The 16,193-nt window shown below is 45.6% G+C and overlaps 1 protein-coding gene across 1 annotated transcript; it reads right to left on the bottom strand.

Moving 5' to 3' along the window:
- Positions 1-3,636: 3,636 nt before the first annotated feature.
- On the bottom strand, positions 3,637-10,814 carry SLC16A5 (solute carrier family 16 member 5; the record flags this gene model as incomplete). The annotated part of the gene is made up of 4 exons (XM_084218577.1): positions 3,637-3,878; positions 5,468-6,334; positions 7,316-7,459; positions 10,595-10,814. The coding sequence occupies 4 exons, from the start codon at positions 10,812-10,814 to the stop codon at positions 3,637-3,639; spliced, it is 1,473 nt and encodes a 490-aa protein (XP_084074703.1).
- Positions 10,815-16,193: the final 5,379 nt, after the last annotated feature.

The following is a 16,193-nucleotide window of genomic DNA, read 5'->3' as shown; positions in this document are numbered from 1 at the left end:
GGGATTGACTAATAAGGGAGGGAAGCTGTGTTTAAAAAGGAAAAATGCTGTTACTTCTGTTTATAAGAGCTGCATTTACCCACCAAATATTGGCTGTTTAGTTTAATGGTCTGAGTGCTCCAAGCACTGGCTGTTTGCCAGAGCAGTTCCCAGAGCAGGGGCTGGTCTAGCCAGGGTAGTCACAGCTCCAGGGGCTATTCTGGTGACGTCCATAGCACACTGAAGCCAGAATTCAGGAAATTTTAATTTCTAGTAGTTGTTTCTTTTCTTATAGCTACTGGCTATGTCTGCAAACAGCGAGCCAAGCTCTTAAATTAAGTGATTTTGCACTTCAGAGGTGTCTTAGAAGTGTGTAAGATTGCTGTAACCTTTATTTGGGGTTTATTGCTATTAAATATTAATCACTAATATTAAACTTTCCCAAGTATTGACCTGGCAGAGAATCTTAGGCTTTTAAGGATCATGATCTTGCAATACTTCAGTGTGAATTTGCCAGTGTGAATGTTTCATTTCAGTGAGGAAAGGTGTTTCTAGCCAAAATGCTTATCTTGCAATGGTCAGAATATCTTCAATGACAAAGGGGGCAGGGGAGGGGTAAGAGGGGACAGGATGAGCAGGGAAAATTTAATTCTGGTCAATTTTTGTGGCTCTGCTATTTCTCAGAGATTTGTTACCAGGCTGAGTTATTAGTGTTTGTCCCAAGTTAAAGCCAGGGCTCTTTTACTCTCTGCAGCTGTTAAAGAAACTGCTTCAATGAGGCTGCGGTTGCCTTGTGTTAAGGCTGACCTTAAACTAACGAGGGGATCTTTTATTGCTTTCTTTTCCTTCTGATCCCCAAGATTCCCAAGGACTGAGTGTTGCTGCCCCTGTAGGATCCCTCTGAGGGGGAATATTTATTGTTCTGTAGCGTGCTCAGGTCTCTCCTGTTATCCTCTGCTCCTGCAAGAGGAGAGCCATGGAAAGGAGTGGAAGGGGGTTGTTTTCTCTGTTATGGGAAGTGAGACATCATATTCACCTGCGGGAACACAGCATAAAATGTTACTTCTTGTCTGCTGAGGATTTGCTTCAAACCTGTGGGTTGTAGATTACTTTTAAAGGGTCTGTGGAAAGTAACCAGGGGAGACAACCCTGTTTTCAGGCTTGAGTTTATTAGAAAGGTTTCAGTCAGCAACTTGAGAAATGTTAAAATAACAGGTTGTGAATTGGTTGTTTTTCTTCCCAGAAACCTCCCTCTGCACCTGCAGAATAAGTCCCAGTGACCCCAGTGATGTCTGGGAGTATCAAAAAGCAGTTTTGAAAAGCACTCTCCTTGCCTTCCATGCTAAATTATCTTGCACAATCAAGAAATTATTAAAACAGGTGTCTTTGCCTTGGTGTAGGAGGAGCTGATCTCTGTGTCAGCTTCAGTTGGTGAAGATTTTTTGGTTTTGCCTTGTACATTTCAATTTTTATGAAGCAACCAAGGCAGAAGTATTACAGATGGATCAATTGGCTCCATGCAGGAAGTGCCTTCCGTTGCTCTTTCACCTAACCTTTGTTCCCTGTGAGAAATTTTGGTGGATTGTAGCTTACACTATATCTTGCCTGTTTTTCCCAGGACATTTTGTAGCAGCGGGAGGATCTGGGGCCCCATAACCTTATATTTCTGTAAGAAAACACAAAGGGAATATACAAAGGGAATATAGAAAGGTGAAAAGAATTTAAAACTTAAGAATTACACACAGAGAAAATGACAGCCTGTTTAGCTGCTTAGCTGTTTATTTGCAATAGCTAGAAGAAATTTTTGACTCAATCCCTTTTTGTTGCTTTTTTGTGAGAAAGCCCCCTCATTTTCCTAGGAATGTACAGCAGTCTCTTTTGATAAACTGAGAAGCACCAGTCCCTGTTTGCTTCATAGTTATGGACCATGTAAGCATTACATAAGTTAATAAACACATGTGATGAGAGATCAGATATGTTTATCTCCCCCTAACCATCTTATTTAAGTATAGGTTTGATCAGGAAATGCAAATCCTCCTGGGTCTGTAATACCAGGGCAGTATTGGAAAAGATACTGAGCTGTGGGAGCAGGAGCCCTTCTGAAGGGCTGATGCCCCTTCTGTGTAAAAGCCACCTGTGAAGCCATTGTAGTCTCTGAAGACCTTGTAATCAGTTTTCCAATGGTTTCATCCAGAGTGGGGTTTTTAAAATTGGTTTGTTTGTTTTGTCTGGGGAGCCCTAATGAAAGCTGTGGGTTTGTCACTAGGAATGTGATTGGTCAGTTCTCCAGATAAGCACTGCAGCTGAGTTTGATACAGCAGTCCTTAGACAGGCACTGTGGTTCCATTGAAAGCTGTTACTTCTTCTGTTTCACTCCCATTTTGTGTTTTCATCTTTTTGGTTGTTATCTTTATCTGCATTTGCTTCATGAGCTGTTACCTGCATCTATCGGATCAGGGATGACACACAATATGAACAGTTTGCATCTTGAGCTGATGCTGAGGCTGCTGCAGCCATTGAGCAGTGACAAGCCTAAATCCTGGGAATGTGGCAGAAAAAGTCACTTACAGTTGAGGCTGTATGGATAGAAAATCAGCAACACTGGCTTTTCTCAGTATGCTTTCCCCACACATTTCTTTTTAAGTTCTGCTTGTGCTTATAAGAAATATAAGTTATGTTTGTACAAAGTTCTCTATAATGAGAATGCTGGTGTAATTAGGCTCAAAAGTCTAAGATAAAGAACTGAACTGATCTCCACAAAAAGGAACTACAGTTGCTTTGTATTTTGCCCTATAAAAGAATGCATATCCTTTTTCTTAGCTCTGATATCACCCTTCCTGCTCCAAATGGGTTCCAGTTAATGCTGAAGTGTGTTTACATGAGCCATGAATCCTCTTCTACGATATATTAAACTGCACTTCAGATATCAGTAGTTATACAAAGCAGGCACTCCAAGGCCTGGTGGGTTGTTTTCTGGGGGTTTTTTGAGGGTCTGGAGTTGAATTTTGAGGCTTTGAAACTGTCCTTGGCTTGAAGAACTCCTGTGTATGCTTCATAGGAGAAAACATCTTACTAGATCTTACTAGAGATTTGTCTCAGTTCTACAACCCACACAGCTGCTTTTGTATAATATTTAGAGATGTGGAAAATAATAACACACTTTCTGTGGAAAGCGTTTGACTTGCCACCCCCAACATGGGAAGCAAACTGGAAGCCTGTGCATGAAAATTGCATATTCACATGAGACAACAATATTTCTTTGGGAACTACCCATTAATACATGTTATCCAGCACTTCCAACTGAAATGTGCTGTGAAATTCCAGTGACTTCTTAAAGGTGGTGATTTAACCCAATTGAACTATCCCAGCTTTTGTCTCCTGGTGCTGGGTCCCATGGCTGTTATCCTATGGTTTGCTTTTGGAGAGCTCAGAAATCTTTGTGCTTCATCTCCTTGGCTGGTGCTGGGTTCTGTGCTGGGCCCGTGGTCTGGATCACTGTCTTGGAGTCTGACAAGGCCCTGTGGAGTGCAAGTGCAAAAGGAAGATGACAGTAGTGGAAAGCAGACTGTTTTTCTGATCTGCCATCAGTGTTATCAGTGTTGTGTTGCTTTGTACAGACTGCTGCATGGTGTTGCATTTTTCCTCCCGTCTTTATTTTCATATGCTTGTGATGTACTCAACTGCTGGAGGGGGTTGACTTACAGCCTTTGGTTCTGTCAACATTTCACTGTATTGATATCTGGAGGGATTGTCCAAATGTGCTTTGGAAACCTCTCTCAATTTGTTTTTTTTTTCCAGAGCACAGAAGCTGAGCCCCATAAATAATGCAGCTGATATCAGGAAGAAGCTGGAGTTGTAGAAGATGTAGTGGTGATCACTGGTTATGTCTACCAGGAGACCTGAAATAGAAGTCATAGCTTAGCCAAAGAGAAGAGGCACGCTAAAGGCATTCATTTACATGAACATTAAACCTGAATCGTTCAGCAAACTGCCATATACAAAAGACAAGCATTCTCTGATGAGTTAAGTTCTCCTCTTCTCTAGATTCTTGTGGTTGTTTAGTTTTTTTATTTGTAGTCACAAATCAGGTGATACTTCTGTAGAAAGTATTTCTCAATACACACAGAAACCAGGAAAGAAGGGAAATTGTAATTTTTTCCCCAGCCTGCTGCTTTATTTCATTTGTTCAGCAGAGGACCCTTGTGCCACTGCCACTCAGTGGCTTTTGGAATGAGTGACCCTATTACATCCTAGGGCAGAAAACAGAATAACTAGATAGAGAAATAGCTCAGAAATTTACATGGTAAGGGTCTCCAAACTGAACATTTGTCTCTAATCCTGTTTAATGAAAGATAAGGAAATTCACAGCAGAACAAGATTATGGCTAACATTAAGTGACCTCAATATAAACCAATTAGAAATGTGAGATACCAAGGGAATCATTTGACACTTATATTAGAGATGGAAAACTGATACCTCGGCCAAATACATGATGCCTTCCATAGGCTGCTTATCAATGTGGAAATACTGGAATTATGTTTATTTTCTTGTATTTTTCAGTCAAGATCGGTGAGGTTTCTTTCCATGGTGTACTTTTCTGTAGCAGATTTTAGGACTACAAACAGAAATGGAGCTGCTTTTACTGTGCTTTTTTTTGCCCATCTACTGCTCCTGTCAGAGATGACCAAGAAGGGACCTTTTTTGCTCTTTGAGAAAAGAGACTAACATGCTAATGCCATGAAATACACTGCATGTTACCACCACATTATTGAACCAGACATAATTTTCCTGCTGAGTAGCCACAATTCATTGTCTGGAGAAGAGAACTAAAGCATGAACTGAGGCTGACATGCTCAGGTTGACATTTGTTGTTTGTCGGTTTTTTGAATTAACTGCAGGAGCAGGTGTGTCTTGGACAGGTCTTTTAGTGGCATTTGGAGTGAACTTTGAATAATTTATTGGACTGAGAGTCATAACTAGCTCCTTTCTTGTCTCCAGAGAAAAATTAATATGCTCCAGAACTTGGAAAGAAGACTGAACAAAAGCTTTTACTGTGGGGCTTTTGAATTATGTAGGACTGGTAATAATTGTGAACACAAATATATCATTTAATGGGATGTTCACAATTTCTTGAGACTTCATGGATAAAGCTATGCAAACTGATAAAAAGGTGAAAAAGTTCATAGTTATTTCTGTTGGCTTCTTGCCACTGGAAAAAAGCTGTCATTGCTCCCATATATATCAGATCACATACCAAGTGAGTGATATGCAGTGTGATCTTGATGCAGGTGTAGAAATGACTTTCCAGCTGCCAAAGGAGGCTGACAGTTCTTTTCCAACCCTACCTTTTATACAGCTCCCTTTGCATGATTCACATATACCATGGGTCTGGAAACTCCCTAATTCCTCTTCCTGATGCTCCCAAACACTTGTCACCAGTTTCCAAACCACCACCTTTCCCCCAGCCAGGTTTCATAGCCTCTCTCACCTGTGAGTGGCGGCCCGATGAGGAGGGTGGTGCTCTCTAGGATGGTGAAGAGCCCTAGAGCACTGGAGAACCTGTCCATCTCCACCACATCCATCAGCACCTGGAAGATGAGCGCCCCGATGCCACTCATGGCTATGCTGAGGATGATGCAGTAGAGGATGAGCACACTGAACTCAGCTGAAATGACACAGATGAAATTGCTGAGCCCGCAGAGGAGCACAGCCAGGCTGAACAGGTAGATGCGTCTTCCTGTGAAGACTCTGTGTCCCGAGAGCAGCCCTGTGAGAGGGCGGATGAAGATGTTGATGAACCCGATGATGGAGATGAGGAGGGCTGCCTTGTGTTCCTCCACCCCGTTGTGGACGGCATAAGGCACAAGGAAGACATGGGGTAAGGCAAACCCCATCATCATCCAGGTTACTCCAATAGTGTAAATCTGGTAACCTTTGTTTTGACAGAAGATGTCAAAAGCCAGGTAGTTCTGCAGCATCTGGAAGCATTTTGTCCTTTTGGTGTGCTGCTGGAGTGTGGGGTGGTGAGGAGATGCTCCGTTGGACAGCTGTGCCTCTTCTGCTCTGCTCCCTGGCTCCCCTTCGGGCTTGGCAGACTGTGGAAGTGACCCTGTTGCCAGCTGAATGGGTCTCATGATGGCTCCACAAACACAGCCGTTCAGTAATATTCCTCCAAAGATGAGGAAGGTGTTTCTCCAACCCATCTCATCCAGCAAGTATTGAGACAGCAACGGCCACAGCGTGAAACCAAGGGAGACGCCAGTGGAGGCCACGGCATTGGCCAGTGTTTGCCACCGTACGAAGTAGTAGCCCAGCACAGTCACTCCTGCCTGGAAGCTGAAACATGATCCCAGACCTAAAGATGAGAATAAATGATCTCTCTTTGTTGTCTTAAAGGGTGAAAAGAGCCCAAATTCAGGGTGTACCCACAAATGATTTCATCTGCCATTGAAGCATTTTCTGACCCGCCAGGCCACACAGCCCCCAGGGATTGATTAATATTCAGAAACACCACACCAGGGATGAAGAAGGATGTTATGTGTAAATTAAAATATTTGTGTTCTTGGGTAGTAAATATACTGATCTAAACTGACATTTTCCTGGTACATGCTGTAATTTCTAAAGTTGCTATGGAATTGTTCATTAAAAGCTTGGGTTTTATACCACATGCAATGAGCAGTGCTGCTTTCCTGATGCTTTCATCAGGGCTCAGGGAGTTGCTTGTTTTTCTCTCTATGCAGTGGCCACTGCTTAACTTGCAAGATCCAGCAGGAATGGTTCCAGAGTAAGGAATTAATTTCTCTGTGTTATTAAAAACTAAGAGTTGAACGTCAGTTACATAGGAGAAATATTTGGAAAGGAAAAGTTCCCATCTGTTACTTCTGTTCAAAACTAACAGGGTCTTTTGTTAGAAAAAGATGTCTCCATTTCCCCCCAGTCTGGGAGTGGTAAAATACAAGCTCAGGGAACCTGAGAAGGACATTATCGCAACACATGATGTTCCAAGATTGGAAAAACAACAAAAACCCTCCCTTCTTGAAAGACAAAAGGCTGAGAAGCTACTAAAAAGAACAGACATCCTTTTTCTCCATTTTACCCTCTGGAGATCTGTAGCTTTCTCCAGAGAGAAGCACTTCCCAGTGAGCTTGAGTGGGTGAGGTGTGTGCTAAAGGGGTGTGAAGGCCAAGTCTAGTGGCTGTAGGATTTCTGTTGTGCTGGGAGGCTGTTGAGTTCTCCTATTTCACAGATGAGTGGAAAAATGTGACTACTTAGCTGGGGCTCTTCCACTTCCCATCTCCAGCACAGCAGCTGAGTTTCCCTGCTCTCTAGTACGTACCAGTGATGAAGCCAGCTGTGAGGTACAGCTGGCTGATGGACTTGCAGAAGGAACTGGACACCATTCCCAGCCCGCTGAGCAGCCCACCCAGCATCACCACAAACCTGCAGCCAAACCGCTTCACCAGGATGCTGCAGAGGGGCCCTGGAAGTAGAGAAGGGAAAGGGAAGCAGTTAGGGAGAAAGGAAGTATTTTGTACCTGCTGGATTGCTGCAATTATCAAATGGTGTAGTCTAGAGACCCTGAAGGTTTTCCCAGCAGCTTAATGTAGTGGGGGAGACAGGAAAAGAAAATATATTCTGTGATCCTCCCAAGTGCTTGGTCAGCTTGTTGGCTGAGGTGAACTCTGTGATCTGCTGGGATTTTGACCATCAAGTAGGATGTGATGATTTTCATTAAAACCCTTGGAAATGAACTTCTGGTAAATTCCATGAGATTATGATAAATTACTTGTTTGTTAATGACATTTAACATCCTTCATTTTGGGGCAGGGAAAGATCAGTTCATACCTGCAGCCCACCAGTAGGAAGGTGCTTCTTTCTGCACGCTCTGGGAGAAGAAGATCTGAAGGTAAAGTTTCTTTTCCTGTTCCCTTGAGGATCCTCAAGGTTTTCCAGGTTTTATTAACTTTTTTCCCAATTCTGAACACTTAAGGTTATGGAAGCAAATGCAAAATGACTGTAAACTGCAGAATTAGGAGTCAGTCAGTGTAGGGAATATAACCTGTGGCATATTTGTGACCTAAATCAACATCTGTTTTGAAATAAAATCCACACAGTCAGGGGAACAGTGGAACATTATTAAAATTAGGAGTGCAGCTGTCTGTATTTTGATCTGCTTGGGAGATTTTCACCTCAGACTTCACTGGCCTTTGAAAAAGTGTCCAGCAAATGTGACTGGATTATTTTTCCTCCTGCTAAAGACATTAAAGATGGTACTGCTGTTTAACTAGCTCAAGAAGCCATAAATTGAACACTATAAAATAATGAGATTGGCTCTAAAAACCATAAGGGTTTGTCATTATTAGTTCCTGGTTACCTGTTGTCTGGGTTTCAAATATTATTTCTCACTTGCCTGGGGCTTTTGTGCTTTCTTTTGCAAGAATAATATCAACAAAAGTGCTTAGTGCAGAGTGTTCTGTGTGCATGGATATCTAGGAGCAGGAACCTGTAACAGCCTGAAATCTCCTTTTGGACACCGATGTAGCACCCTAGGTATCTCAAATTATCTTATAACAAAATAATCATTAATGGCTTTTACCTAGGAACGTAGCACCGATAATGGAATATGTTTGGCTGAGTTATGAGCTATTGTTTGCCCTGTGCCCTTCCCCATTTCCTTCAATAGCTCTCCTGCATGGAACCTTCTCCCAGTACTGGCTGCTCTGGGAACAGGCTGCTCTGCCCATTTCCCTTCCTCTTTCAATTTTTGCAACAAATAAATTTTTTTCCCCTTCAATTCCTCTGAATTAAAAGGAATAAATGGGAAGAGAGTGGCACCTTTAAGAGATATTGGTGACAGCAGCATGCAATTTTGGGAAAGATTTAAGTGCTGAAATGTAACCGGAGAACCTGAATCAAGTAAAGCCTGGCTCCCTCCAAAGGAGGTCAGAAGTTGCAGCAAAAGCCATATGTGCTTGGCCTGAGAGGGAAGCTTTGATCTCTGTTTATTTTGTTTTTTTGTTTTTTTTTTTTTCTTCTGGTTTATGTTACTGCTGCCTTGTGCTACTGGGGGAAAGAATAAGCCCTCCTGTGCTCTAACACCCTGCAATAGGATACATAACTGGCAAGCAAAGTACAACTCTCTGGCTGTGTCCTGACAAATTCTATTGTGAATATCAACACAAAACTATTCTTTCCTTATCTAATTTATAACTTTTGGATCTATGTATCGGCTGTTGTTGTATTATCTTTTGCAGTGGTTCTAGCCTCCTACACAACAATTACTTCATTAAAAATGACAGGATAATTGACATTCTTGTGGATACTGCCAGAGTTGTCCTTCCTGGACATGCTGGGTCCAAGCTGCTTCTGAGACCGTTTCTTAGAGCTAGCAGGTCCCATTTGGATCCTTCCCACTAATGACAGAAGGATCACAGGGGCTGGAAAACAGGATGGGGAATGCCCAACAGCTTCCAAATTCTAAGCCCCGAGGATACTGCTTTATTTCTGCTGACTCTCAGTGGTGATTCCTCCCCTTATCGCTTCCCTCGACATCTCTTTCCATCTGCATCTTGATATTCTGGACCCAGCTGTTTCTGCTAAGGTGCAAACTCAATTCCATGCAGGTGGCTGCTAGCCATATCCTGCACGGTACAGACTGAACCTGCCCTAGCCTTCACATCAGTGTGACTCAGGGCTCTGGGGTTGTTTTTTTGCTTTATAATGTAGTATCAACTTTCACCAGCATTGGAAAGGGAGCAGGAATGAACTCAGGGAGAAGCTTGGATACATGGGCAACACTGGCAACTTTCCTTCCGTTGCCTGGTAGGATTTGGGATGTCTGTTCATCAAATAAGCACAGGATTTGTATGGGTCACAAAGCACAGACCACTCACTGGGAAGTCCTTGAGCTGCTGGAGATTTGGTTTTCCCACTGCAGAAAAAGAATCCCCACATCTGTGTGTGGAATCTAGGACCACTGCTGCTCCCATTTTTTTTTTTTTGAGGGGAAAACCAGTGATTCGCTCCAGTATCCACAGAGCACAATGCTCCTTCCAGCCCTGCAGCTGTAGGGTGCTGCCTGACCCACACTCTGCATGATCCAGCCCTGCACACAGCGTAGGTGTGTGCTCCGTGCCACCGCCCAAGGAGCTGCTTTTAGGGCTTTGCCTCAGCTGGCAGCACTGAGGAGCTCAGCTTTTGGCATCTCCTCAGCCACAAAGAACAGAGCTGTCATGTGGCATTTGGAAGGAGGTGTGCTCTCGTGGACAAGATGAACCAAGTAAGCACCGGAGCTCTAGCACTATGTGCTGGCTTATTCAAAAAGCTTCTGTGAGAAATAACTATGCTGATCTTGGAAAACTGGGCTGAGAAAGGGATTTGCCTTATTTGACCAAGGGTCTTGGCTGACTCTGAGAGTGACAAAAGGGAGCATGGAATCTGTGGACATTTAGCCTTGGACTGTGGGATCCAAGTGTCTTGGAAATGCTGTGTACTGCCAAGCAGCCAGTCCCTTCCACCACCCGCCTCAATGAAATGCTGAAAGTATCCTCATTACACCCCCCACCAACAGCACAAGAGCAGGAGGTGGTGGAGGCCATTCCCTGCCATCACTCACCCCCTCCGTGCAGCACGGCCACCATGATGGATGGGAACCATGATGTCTCGCTGTTGCTGGCCTGGAACTCGTGCTGGAGGTCCGTGAAGAAGACACCAATGCAGCTGGGGAAGCCCAGCGTCAGCCCCTGCAGCACCACTGCAGCCAGCAGGACCATCCATGCCCATCCCTGGTCCTGGGGCTTGGCAACGCTGCGTCCTGCTGCTTCTCCTTGGGACATGATAGCTCCGTTCTCCTCTAAGTCAGTCTGCTGGGGAAGGGAGTGCAGCTACCATGCAACCCTCAGCCCAGTGAACAGGCCTTCAGGGAAGAGCTGATGGTGTTCCTGAGGCTCAGAGCACGGGTGAGTCCCACACCTTTCCCAGCTGACACTCTTGACTTGCTCTGCATTTCTTCCAGCACCTCCCTTCCTTCTCACTACAGGATCCTGGCACCAGATTGTTTAAGAAACCTCTGCCTTCTCCTTTTATATTTCACAAGACTGTGACCACAGCCAGGTAGAGGACAGGACCACACCTCCTCTGAGGTATGAATTGGCTTTGCCTAGTTCCGCCCTTATTTTCCCTTTCACCTGCTTTCATCATATGGAGTCCCCTTCCTGGCAATTGCTAAGGTCATTCAGTCCCTGTGCCGAGGAGGAAAAACTGCAAATGGCAAGCAAAATAGAAACCTATAAAGGTTCTGTGTCACAGCAGAGCTCAGCGCGAACCTTTCATGAAAACTACGCCTACGTACAAAGTGCTGCTGGTGAAAAAACATTTTAAAAGCCATTAATTAATTAGAATCCAGTGATGGCAGATAGGCTTTTGCTTTACCTCTCTAGATTTAGAGCTGCTTCTGAGACATCCCAGTTTGGATTTCTCTGACAGAAACGTATAGCAATAGCATTCCCCATCCTCTCCACATGAATAAACATGCATAAAATAATAATCTCTGGCAGCTGGAGGAGCTCAGGAAAAGTGCCCATAAGGTCACTGCACAGTGCAATATTTACTTAGCACTCAAATAGTGTTTTTTCCCTAAAACAACAGCTGCATTGAGGTTTTGTGTGCAGCTTTAGAGATGAATAATAGTTTGATTTTGCTCATTATTTCAAATATGCCATGGTGGGAGAAAGTTAGTTTCATACCTCAGGCTGAGACCAGAATTTGTCAAACGAAGGGCGGCGCCGCGTGGCTGCGGCTCATCCCCTGTGTGCGCAGCCCGGTCAGCTCATGGCCCACGGTCAGACCCTTCTGCTTCAGTAGCGACTACAGGCTTTGATGAAGTCTTTTGCAATATTAACCTAGGCATCATTTCTGTAAACAGGGCTCTTATGCCGGCTGGCTCACAGCCAGAAAATGAGAAAAAAAAAAAAAGGCTGGGAGCAGAGGGGGCCCGTGGGAAGGGGCTCTGAGATGCAAATCACGGTGGTGGTGCTCAGCACACTTTAATCCTTTGTCCAATTTAACTGGGTGCAGATAATGCAACTAATTCAAGTGCTTGTCTCTGTGGTGTGAATTAGCTGGATAACAGCCTAAAACCTCTCCCCGGCAACAGCAAACCTGCAAAAAAAGGCAGAAGCACAGCTCTTCTCTGTTCCCAGCTGCCCTGTCCAACTTTTGAGTTTGTCCAGCAGATTCCTGGCTCCACTCACATCTCCCTGGGTGCCTGCTTACAGGGGAGGACTCTCCAGTGGGGCTTCAGACCCCTTGGTTTTCATCCACTTTCTGCCCCAGGCTGCAGGACACCTTTTCCCCTGGGCAGCCCGATCTGCAAGGACCCTGGGGATGTGCTGCAGGTACCACACAGCCTCCTCGACCTCCTCGCTGCCTCCTCACTGCCTCTTTTACAAAGGTAAAGGAACAAGATTATTCCAGCTCTGGCTTAGCGGGCTGTGCCACACTGACCAGCAGCCGCGCTGTGCACACCCTCGGATTAACCCTTCCAAGGTATCGAGATAGGATGGGCAGTGTGAAAGTGGAGGGCTGGTGTGTGTTGTCCTGCTCCTATGGGCTTGATGCTCTCAGGCAAACTGCTCCTGGTGTTAAGCAGTGACAGGACTGGGACACCTGCGAAACACAGGCAGATTTTCACACGCCCTTCTTGGTAGGGTTGGGAATAGGACTGGAGTTCACAGCAATAGCCACACCTGGGTGCCTGCTGCAAACAGTGTGCTTTTGTTGGGAGCAGGTGAAGAGTGCAAAGGTGCTTCTCTCTACCAGCCTGTGGAGTACCTGAGGACACATGAGTGCCCTGGATGGGACACAGGGAACAACTGCCTGTTTCAGTCTTTCTCTCCAGCCTCTCTCTGGCAGTCACTGTCTGCCCTCATAAGTTAATCCTCTCCTGTTCATGTCTGACTGTTGTTTCTTCTTCCAGTGATCCCTGAGACATCTGCATCCAGACCTTGGATTTCCCTAGCTGTTATGGAGCAGCCTTGGTAGCTGTTGTTTATGACAGCAGACCAGGAGTGTTCACACAGTGACTCTCCCTTCTTCTTTTGTGCCTCAGTTTCTCTCAGCTCTGATGGGGGACAAATGGTTGCTGGCATGAGGACTCCTGGCTGCTCCCTGCAAGAACAGCCCTTTATGCCGAGGGACACAACAGCCTGGGGCATTTATGTAACTCACCTCATAGGAAGAGGTTTATATTTCACAAATTCAGGTTTATGTTATGCAAATAATGATATTTCTAGTCTTCAGTAAGAGCTTGTAGCTAGGGCACCTCTGCAGGGAGATGAGCAGCCCACTTCTCTGGAGTCACTGAGAAGGGAGACCCAGCCACAGGGTCCAGCAGGAAAGTCAGGAGTGTGGCTGGGAGGATGCAGAACTACTGCCCAAAGCAATGGGGATTGGAGGGGTGTTCAGAGACTGGACAATGCCTGCAGCTGGAGAGCAGGAATGAGAATGGAGAAGAAGGTTTCTTGCACCATCCTGCCATCAAGCTCAGCCCTGGCATGCACTGGATGCATATTTTATGAATGTGTAAAATTAGCTGCATGTACAGAAGCAAGATGTTTACTGTAAACTAAGCGGGGTGGTAAACTGCTTTTTGGGGTCATTCAGTGTCTGTTGACACTGTGTGACAAGCACTGGTCTTGGTAAATACCTTTATAAGTGACTTTTTAAGTACCTTTTCATCCTGAGACCATGGCTTACTTTGCCATTCTTTCCCATGTAGCTTATATTATATACCAGTTGACTTTTCCAAGGTCATCCAGTGAGGTGACAGCAGAGAATCCAGATTTAGCTCTGATTAAAGCATCAGCCCAAGTGGTGCAGCCTGCCCCAGTGCTAGGGGCTTCTCTCTGCTGGATGTCACATGTCAGCTGTTGGTTGCAGCCCTTAGGGGACAGGCTGTGCCTGGGGCATGGTGGTAGTGGCTGCAAGTCCCCTGCTCTCTCCTTGTCCTTACCAGAACATTACAGCTTGGTAAACCAGCCCTGAGCTCAGGAGCCTCAGCAGCAGCTTTGGGGCTTAAAAACTGGGTTAGGTGGTGGCCTTGGCAGTGCTGGGTTAATGGTTGGACTCAACTAATCTTAAAGGTATTTTCCAACCTTTAGTTGGAATTGGTTCTGTGATTCTTTGTGGTTGGAAACCAAAGTGCAAACGCCTCTGAGCTTGCAAATCACACTTGAGAAAGACCAGTTGAATTTGTTCCAGAGATCAGATTAACAAATCCTCTGGCAGATTAATTCTTGCAGAGGAAGTGAAGTGTGGAGGGTTGTTTGGTTTTGGGTTTTGTTTTTTGTCTAAAGCAAGGGAAATGAAGTGACATTTCAGCTATGGGATTGCAGAGTGCTTTGTGGCAGGGAGCTGCTCCTGCCCCGGGTTCAGTCACAAATTAAACTCTTGCTCTGATTCATCTGTAGAACGTAGACAGACCCAACAGAAACCGAGGTCTCAGAGCACCTGAAAACAGGTTGCTGAGGCTGGGACAGGATCTGAACAACCTTGGCAAAACCCCTTCAGACCAGCTCTGCTAGTACTGAGAAAATGGTGCTGTGCCAAGGATGGAGGAAGTGCTGGTTTATCCTGACTTTCCCAAGCAGTTCCCATAGCATTACTCCCACCTCCTCCCCCTGCTAAAGGGATCAGGGTCCTGGCTGCATTAACTGGTCTTAATTAGCCCAACCAGCCTCATCTGTATCCTCCTCCTACACCCCCTCCATCCTGTTTGTTCCCCAGCTGCATTTAAGTTCAGATCCTTGGATGGATCACTTTTTGCTCAGTCTCACCACTGCTTTCTGCTCTCTTGGGTTGACTTGGGGTCTGCCTGGCTGCTTTGTGCTCATTAATCACTGATAATGTGGGTATAAGACCAGGTGAGAAATTCCCCTTTTGGGACTCGGTTTAATGGCCATTAGCCAGTGCTGGGATAACATGGCTTAGCCTGGAGATGGGAAATGAGAGCTGAGGAAGCAGCTGGCACCAGAGCATGCACTGACAGCTCCCATTGGCCTGCAGGAATTCAGCAAGTTGTGGCTTGTCCCTGCTCTTTATCCCCATGGCGGATCTCTGGCTGGTGGGTGACTGCAGATGGTTTGTGTGCATGCTGGCCCTTGCCCTCCTGACTGCCACCATCCCCAGCTGTCCCAGAGCCTGTGCTTTGTGTACAAAGTGTGGTGCCAAGAAGGACAACATTCCCTGAGGCAACGGGGATCTGGAGATGAGTCTGAGCAAGACATTGCATAAACTCATGGTGAAGGTGGCTTTGGGAGCAGCTCTGGCTCATGCTGTGTGACACCCTTACCTGCCACACTGCCCTGGCCTGCCCTGGGAGTGGACAGAGAGAGGCACCAATGGTGGCATGGAGTATCTGAACAGATGGAGGTCCTTGCTAGGAACCTGGCCGAGGTTACTGAGGACATCTGGAAGCTGCGGGTGCCCTTCTCCCAGCAATTGCCTGCAAAGACTGGGGGGGGCAGGGGGCATGTTCCTGGAAAAATGAGGCTTCTCAAGAAATGAAGTTACCTTGTCATTAGCTGCAAGAAAAGTCCTGCAGCAGGTGAAGATGTGGCAGAGGAAGGGAGGAATGGGATGTGATGCAGCTGTGGGTAGTCTTGCCCTGCTGCAGGGCATCTCTTTCATAGATTGATATTTTGATCCTGAGCAGTGGCTGAAGGTTCCCTCTAACAAGCTTTTAATTATGATTTAAATTGACTTTTATTAATAAGGAATAAGGGACTCATTAGGCTTTTATTAATAAGGAATAAGGGAGTAGGATCAAAAGGAGTGTTTCCTTGTGTCTGACTGCTGGATCTGTGGAGCAGGTGGAGGAGGTTGTGGGGGGTTGAAGGTGTTCAGCCCGAAATTTTGGAGCATGGTTTTTAGGAAGCCAGCTGGTTTTTGGGCTCCAGCTATTCAGCTCTGGCTCTTTAGCTCTGGGCAGATGCTCTGCCATCCCAGCCAGGCCCTGCCCAGGTCTCCTGTCCAAGGAAAGATGTCCTGCTCTGAGGAAAATATGGGTGATGCTTAGAGGTCATAACAGGGCAGAAGAGAAGATACAGCAACTTAGTGCTGACACTGAGGCTCTTCCTGCTCATACCCAGAGGGATCACAATGTTTAGTTTTGTGATTTTTAGAAAAGGAAAGGCAGGAACTCTTTATCCCAGTGG

The sequence above is a fragment of the Fringilla coelebs genome (genome assembly GCF_963513975.1).
Source record: "Fringilla coelebs genome assembly, chromosome: 19".
Taxonomy (NCBI): Eukaryota; Metazoa; Chordata; class Aves; order Passeriformes; family Fringillidae; genus Fringilla; species Fringilla coelebs.
The sequence above is the reverse complement of the archived record's forward strand: the minus strand, read 5'-3'. Positions and strand labels throughout refer to the sequence as shown.